Source organism: Saccostrea cucullata, unplaced genomic scaffold, assembly GCF_032062105.1.
Source record: "Saccostrea cucullata isolate Sc308-1 unplaced genomic scaffold, CSIRO_AGI_Scuc_v1 ctg17407, whole genome shotgun sequence".
In the NCBI taxonomy this organism is placed as follows: domain Eukaryota; kingdom Metazoa; phylum Mollusca; class Bivalvia; order Ostreida; family Ostreidae; genus Saccostrea; species Saccostrea cuccullata.
The window spans coordinates 3,247-11,271 of NW_026934159.1; the positions used below are offsets into that span (position 1 = coordinate 3,247).

Genomic DNA, 8,025 nt, shown 5'->3' on the forward strand with positions numbered 1-8,025 from the left:
TTCAACAATTTTAACCATTTATTGCATAATATATACAACATTTCACTTTGGAAGAATGTTTTGTTCACATTAAGAGTCGTGTTTGTTTATATTAACAGCCCATCACAAGAGGGTGATCAATCTGTCTTTCCACTCTACAGTACCAGCAGGGGGAAATTTAAATTCTTTTCCCAAAAATTCCCATTGTTGTTTCGCATCCAGAGTGTCTCGGTTCCCTTTCCCGTTGGTGGTGCGTCCACTTCCTGCCATTGAACATCATCTCTCCAGTTTCCAGGGATCAGATTGTGTTCCTCATCTTCATGGTCTACCTCATTCACTAACAAGACGGGGCCCTTCTTCTCAAGAGGTTGTGAAGAACAACAGCAGCCTCAACGATGTCTCGCACTGTGATGAAATCCAAATGTATTTAATCAGGGTTAGGGTTAGGGTTATTTAATCATACATGTATTTAATCATACATGCACGAAATTTATTTAGTAATTTCAAATAATCATTAGTATTAGCTAACTATTTCTTCACTTTTATCATAAAAATATAGGAATTGTACATGTTATTGCAACTATTCATTAAACACTGGCGCAGTAACAGAATGATAATAACCTGTATCTGGTTTCTGTTCCAAAGTTCCAAGGAAGCATCTGAAGCGCTTTGCTAGGATACCAAACGCATACTCAACCACTCGTCTTCCACGCGAGATCCGATAGTTGAAGATAAGTTGTTCTTTTGGCATAGCTCTTCTCCCCTATGGCTTCATCAGGTAAGTTCGTAAGGCGAATGCGTCGTCACCTAGGATGAAGTAAGGGATGTCCTGGTTCTGGTCATCGTTGGGCAGGGACATGGTGGAGGAAACCTATTTGGCCGTTTCAAAGTTCACTGAGTTCCGAGTCTTTGATTTGAGCATCGGACATGTGTCCAACTCCACCTACAGTGCCCACTGTCCAATCCACAACTGTGCAATCCGGCACACTGGCACTTCCGACGCAAAACTTTTTTCCCAAAAAAATCTTTATATAACTTATGTAGAAAATACTTTACAATCCGACCACTGTACATTCCGAATTCCCACACCTTTTTTGTAAACACAGCCTATTAATTGCATTGCAATTTCCCTGTGTTATCCGACATAATTACACGGCTCGTTAATTAAACCCAAGGTAGGTATACCAAATTAGCCGCTGGCCTTCGGGGGCAAACTGTGATTTTAAAGTCCCGTTTGGTCAATTGATCATCTGAATATGTAGTCAGTGATTCATGCTGAAGTTTGTAGGTGTTTTGTTTATGTACACAATAAATGAACAAAACTCAAATTAAAAAAAACGTAAATAGCATTTGGCTTCGCCTTATACAGATTGACAATAATGTGTGTCAAAAACTGACTCAGACTGGCATTAAAAAATGTAGACAGTTTAAATTGTAATTAATCTCACTAACGACACATAAAATATGCTTTTGGAGAACTTTTTTTTTGAAATAACAAAGAATATCAGGTATCGATAACGTCTTAATCACGATTCTGTGTTCAACAGATAAAATTATGGTTTAGAAGTTTTCCGCAAATATTACCTCTCATTACCAACTCTCTTTCGCGGCCGGAAATGCGAGTGTTTCGTTTACGTAGCTCTTTTCTAAGCGTGGATAAATCCCACGACCCATAATCGGTCAATATATCTTTAAAATTTAATTAAAATAGCAAGGTATACAAGATCGAAATTACGTTGGCACTCTCTAAAATTGGAAGAACGAAAAGTCACGAACTTAAACGTGTCATGCGCCACCTATATAATTCAGGGACGATAATGTGCAGTTTTCTTTGCAATTGCTAAGGACGCCCGATATTTCGAAAGCATTCCGGTGCCAGACAACTCACCGAAAGACAGGTCACCGACAAAAGATACATATCCAGTATCTTGCAACTCTGACAGAAGAGACTTTAATGAAACAGCGACTTAACAAAAACAGACAACAATTGACACTTTTTTCACTAAACCTCAGGAACTGTAACTAACGTTATACGTTGCATTGTTTATTGTCTGAAACTGTAAATGAAATGTACCATGCCATTTAATTATTTATTGAAATAAAATCACATCTTCATGTAAAAATCTTTCATATGAAATAATTATGGAGGCCACGATCAACCATGTACTTTTTCTGATAATGTTGGATCTAATGCCATACTTGACAAATTGTGACAGAAATAGCCAACACTGAGTAATCCGACACACTGTTTAATCCGACATAAATTCTATTTCCCATGGCTTGTCGGATAAGACAGGTTTCACTGTACTTCGATCCATATGAAACGATACTGGGCATCCACCAAGGCGAGGAGAGGGATACTGAAAAACCCTTTGTAATTGTGGTACATGGAGCCTGTGTTTGGTGGCTTGCTAATAGCAATATGTTTTCCGTCTAGAGCTGCCACTGCATGAGGAACATTCCACTTGTCTTCAAAATCACGGGCGAGGGCTCTCCACTCATTAGGCGTCACAGGCACGGCGAATGCTTCATCCTTGTAGGCTGCCACTATGGCCTTACACACCTCTGGCACCATATGGCATATGGCTGCTTTACTGGTCCTGAATGCGTACGGGAGTGACGAGTAATTGTCACCAGTGGCCAAATGTCTTAAGACACACTGACAGCTTCAGACCAGGTGGTAGGGCTGCGCGGAACCTAGTGTCTCGTCTCTGTATGTATGGTGTAACTCTTTCCAGGATCTCGTTGAAGAGATCTGGAGGCATCCTCAGGTAGTTTGTGAATGAGTTAACATCTTCCATTCGGAGTTCCCTGGTCATAAATGTTTAGTAGTGACCCATCTGTTGCCTTCTGTCTTCGGACAACCAGTTCTGAACCCATATGGATCTCCGCCTTCTCATCCGTCTTATTCGTCTCATTCCTAGTTGCTGCACTCCTGCCTTCCCTCTCTGTAACTGCTGCTGGTTCTCTTCATTTTGACGAAGTGATTTTAGGTATGCACCCAGCAAACACGCGAAAATAAAATCTTCGTCTTGAGAATTCATGATGTTTTTTTTGAAGGGCATATACAATATTTTTCGGGTTAAGACCTTCTTGGAAAAACGATATATTTTCCCGGGCTCCATTTTCATGTGAAAGTTTGACAAACTAAAAAGTTAAAAACTTATAAGAACCGGAAAAACGAAGGGGTATCGCGTGGGGTTTAAGTGCGGCATACGTGGCAGAACCGTAGTGCGCCGTGGAGCCTCCGGCACTCGACGGCAACTTCTTCCTACGGCCAATCACGAATTCCGTAAAAGACCGTAGAAGCCCGCAAAAGAACTTGTCACGACTTGGATATAGGGGGGAAAATCCAAAAATCTCACGGCGCACTACAGTGCAGGGAAATAATTTTGTTACAGCATCAATGCTGATTTTGGTGCTTCCAGCTTGCTGATTTTGATGCTTCCTTTGCTTGCTGATTTTGATGCTAGTTATCCTTATCCTGATCCTGGTTTGATCCTTATCCTGATGCTGGTTTAAACTAGGTAATGCTGTAATGCTACCGGAATGGGATTATCCTCCCGGAAGTGGATAATTAAAAAAACAGCATCGCTATTTTAAACCATTAAAAATAAATTTTGGGGTAATTTTTATTTTTAATTTGTATTAAATGACTTTCCTTTATCTGTTTTTAGTTTTTACAAAAAATTAGCGATTTTTATCGAATTTCGTTTGTCGTATTGCAATCGTAAAAAATCAAAATGGCGACATAGTGGAAGTTGGAAGAAAATCTTCATCTTGCGAAGTTATCGTTACATAGTTATTTGATATTGATTGCAGTTAAAATGCGATGATCTACCCTTTTTTGTGATGAATTTCAGTAGGTGGAATAGACCTAATGTGTGCAACGTGTAAGCATGGAAACGTGATGGACAATGAACATGATGAAGTTTATGTCAAATCCAGATGAAAATTTATTGCGTGTCCTGTGTTTTAAGGAAAATATTATGCTTTAGCCTAAATGGAATATTAAGTCGTAACCCAAAGGGAAACCCAAATAATATAGTACAGTCACTGCAACCACTCAGAGGGTATGTAAACAATGCTTTTTTTTTTAATAAGATTATATGAAAATAGTAAAGATTATGTGAAACAGATTTAGTGTAACAAAAAATTAAAAACTCAAAATTCTGAGCGATTAAGGCATTTCAACATGTTAAACCCATGTGATTTTAAATAATTTTTACAATTGAATAAAAAATGAATGAATTTTTTTTTAAATCTGCAGATGCATATTCTGTAGTTTATTCCAAAATTTAGTATCAAGTAAAATTATACATAACCCATTGTTGCAACCACGGCCAAAATTTACAAACTTCTCCCATTCTGACCGTGGTCAAATGGAAAGAATATTTTGTAGCTTGATCATTAGTACTGTAAACCAACTTTTATTCGCGTGCGGAAATTTTCGCGAGATTCGCAGACCTCGTCATCGCGAATATTTCTCGCCGCGAATGGTCTTCCTCTTTTTTTCTATTAAAAACAGTTCCAAAAAGGCTTGGTCGCGAAAATTAATCGTCGCGAACTACGTTACTCCCAGTAAATCGCGAAATAAAGTCGTCGCAAAAAATTTGGGTTTTCAGTTTTTGTGCTTATTAAAATATTGACCATTTGCAAATAAAGCAAAGTAAGATATTTTACTTTGATCATGATACCTAGTTAAATGATCTAACTGTGTCTCGGTACAGGCCCTCACCACAGTTAGAATATTCCCATATACTTGCAACGTCAGCAAATCAGAGCGGATCCGCTCCAAAATGATTTTGAAGAATATAAAAAGATTTGCATTGGGAATCCCGGAAATCCAAAATAATCAAAACAAACCTTCTTGAGATTGCTTTCCTTTATCCCCCAAAAATAATCCATATTTAAATATGAAAATCCAATTAATTTTCTCAATGTTCTTCTCTCGATTCAAATTTATTACCTGCCATGTTTACATTCAGAACTCTCTAGATTGTTCCTAGTAAATGCACTATGCAAGTTATAGCACGTGTTCCTTTCTGCTACATTACGAATACACGGAACGAATTCTATCGTTAAACGGGGTCTGTAGGACAATATCATTTTAACGATAGAACATTCATTTACATGATACCCAGTCGCAGTGTAAGAAACACTGTTGAATGAATGTAAATTGATATTTTAATTGGGATGGAAAGAAACCCATGTTCACTTACAATGTCATATGACGTCACAATCAAGATTGAGGCATCAAGATTAAGATTAGGAAATTTTTTGATCAAGCGGGGGAAACTTCATGCTTAAAAAATGTGGTAATGTACATATATAACCTGACCAACTGATAACCAAGTCCACTCAAACGTAGTACAGTGTAAAGTTTTTTAAATTTTGAACCAATCTAGAAGTCAACTCTTAAAAAATACATGTAAACAGATATATAATTTTTTCAGAAAGCAGATATGTATCTATCCTTATATTTGAGCTAAATACAAAGTCAAATGATAAATATTTGAATTGGTCATGTTGATCAGGAAGTCTTTTTTTGTATTGAACAAGATGTGTTAGTGAAACACTGTGCGGCCGGTGGTAACAAAGGTAAAAAAACTGTTTTAGCATATAGGTCACAGTCTAAGTCATAAGGTCATTGATTTCAATGTCGTTTGAAAGAACTTTATTAGTGGAAAATGCATACCGAATATGAAGTCTCCATCTCCTTTGATTCAAAAGTTATAGTGAAAGTTCAAAAACTATTTTAAGCATGTAGGTCACAGTCAAGGTCACAAGGTCATTGAAGTTGGTGTCTCTTTTTAAATTGAGTACGCCTGCCAAATATCAAGTCTATACCTCTCAGAGTTAAAAAATTAAGGCGAATGTTCAAAATTTAAAAATAGACAGACAGATAAACAGCTGAACAGATAAACAGACAGGACATAAATAATATACGCTTGAGATTTCATCTAAGGCATAAAAATTTTAAGAACAAATCATTTCTTCACAATTATTTATGAATAATTTTCATTTGATTTCAAAGAATAAGCTGTGTACATGGTATATCCGCTGTAAAACAAAATTATTTTATATAAGTGGTAGAATTATTACTAGTATGTATTTTTTATAAAAATTTTGATTTTAAAATATGTTTATCGTATATAATTAACACAAAATATAAGTTTAAACAAAAAAATGCCTTATTCTTTTTGCGATATTTAAATATTTTTACATACATATTGATCGATATATGTGTACTTAATCCTCACACAGAATCTTTATTATTATAATCGATTAATCATTTCAGCCTAAAGGCTTGGACCTCCTCTTAAATTTTACTGGAGTTGAAAGAGAAAAGATGAGTGTTTGAAACTGTGATCATTCTTTGATATTAAATAGCCAAATTATGTTCAATTTGTAAAGTTACTTATTGTCATTGTGCACCTATTTCATAGGAGAAGTATTTAAAGTTTTAGTAGTCAGTGACAATTTATTTTTTTTTTGGAAAAAAATTTAAACTAGGAGACTTATTGTTCATAGAACAATAAGAGGTTTTCCACCTTTTTAAATTTCTTATAGTTTTATATTTTACACTCTAAATTTAATTTTAAGGGAAATGGCTTAAAAAAAAAAAAAAAAATTAAAAAAAAAAAAAAAATTTTTTTTAAAAGACCTTGACCTTTGACCTTGAAAAAATTTTCAAGGTCAAAGGTCAAAGGACACATTGCAATTAACCCCATGCTTCTACCATTTATAGTTTTCAAGATATAAGGTTTAATAGTAAGTTAAAGAAATTAAAGGGCAATAACTCATATAAGGGGTCATTAGATCCTTTAGTACTTATACTATGAAGGTGTGCCTAAAGACCCTTAAGACATAAGTGAAGGTTTCATGCCTCTACGGTCTACAGTTTTGAAGTAGTAGTGATAACAATGTTTTTTGCATAAGGGGCAATAACTTTTGATAGAGTCTATCTTGGGGAACAAGAATGAAATCTTTTAAATAGTTTTAAGTGTACATATTAATGATGCAAAGACTGATTGCATATGTTAAAAAGACAAAGGATATATAAAAAGAGCTTAATTTCTCATTTTTGCAATGACCTTGACCTTTGACCTTGACAAAATATTCAAGGTCAATGGTCATGGGTAACAATGCAGTTGGCCCCATGCTTCTACCATTTATAGTTTTCAAGATACAAGGTTTAATAGTAAGTATAAAGAAGTTAAAGGGCAATAACTCATACAAGGGGTCATCAGATTCTTTTGCACCTATACAGTGAAGTTAGGTCTAAAGACCCTTAACACAATAGTAAAGGTTTGGTGTCTCTACAGTCTACGGTTTCTAAGGAGTAGCGATAACAAGGTTTTTCGCACAAGGGGCAATAACTTTTAAATGGGTTCATGTTAGGGGACAAGAATAAAATCTTTGAAACAGTTTTAAAAGTACAAATTAATGATGCATAGACATTAAGTATATGTTAAAAGACAAAAGAGATATAAAAAGAGCTAAATTTCTCAGTTTTGGAATGACCTTGACCTCTGACCTTAAAATGAATTTTAAGGTCAAAGGTCAAAGAATCTTATGAAGTTGGTCCCATGTTTCTACGTCTTCTCGTTTTGAAAATTTTTAATTATTTGTAAATTTCTAAAACTTCCAGGGGCAATAACTTATTGAAGGGGTCAATGAATAATTTCGCAATGAATCAATAAAGTGTCTACTAAATTAGTCAAAGACATTAGTGAAGGTTTCATTTCTCTACGGTTTATGGTTTCGGAGGAGTAGCGATAACAAGCTTTTTTGCGAAAGGGGTAATAACTCCGAAAGGGGTCATAGTTTATATACGCAGGGGAACTGCGAAAATCTTTTACGGAGTACATTCTTATGAATTGAAAATCTTTACGATAAATCTTGAAACTCAAAATCACACGGCGGAAAAATAATAAAAAATAATAAGAAAAAGGAAAAAAGAAACAGAAGGAAATAATAGGTCTTTCCACAGAAAGGTGGAAAGACCTAATAAAATTTCTCTAAATGTGTAAAATTCTAAAA

The 8,025-nt window shown here is 35.3% G+C and overlaps 1 protein-coding gene across 1 annotated transcript; it reads right to left on the reverse strand.

Moving 5' to 3' along the window:
* Nucleotides 1–2,278: 2,278 nt before the first annotated feature.
* Nucleotides 2,279–2,780, reverse strand: LOC134240062 (uncharacterized). The gene is made up of 2 exons (XM_062722174.1): nucleotides 2,644–2,780; nucleotides 2,279–2,579 (listed from the first exon to the last, which is right to left on the reverse strand). Exons 1-2 carry the CDS (start codon nucleotides 2,778–2,780, stop codon nucleotides 2,279–2,281), a joined length of 438 nt encoding a protein of 145 aa, XP_062578158.1.
* Between the last annotated feature and the right edge of the window lie 5,245 nt (nucleotides 2,781–8,025).

Bases quoted from the DNA above. Each gene is read 5' to 3' on its own strand.
- LOC134240062 (XM_062722174.1), bottom strand. From the start codon at position 2,780: ATGGAAGATGTTAACTCATTCACAAACTACCTGAGGATGCCTCCAGAT. The intron at 2,580-2,643 runs GTCAGTGTGTCT...GTACGCATTCAG, and splicing joins CTACCACCTGGTCTGAAGCT to GACCAGTAAAGCAGCCATAT.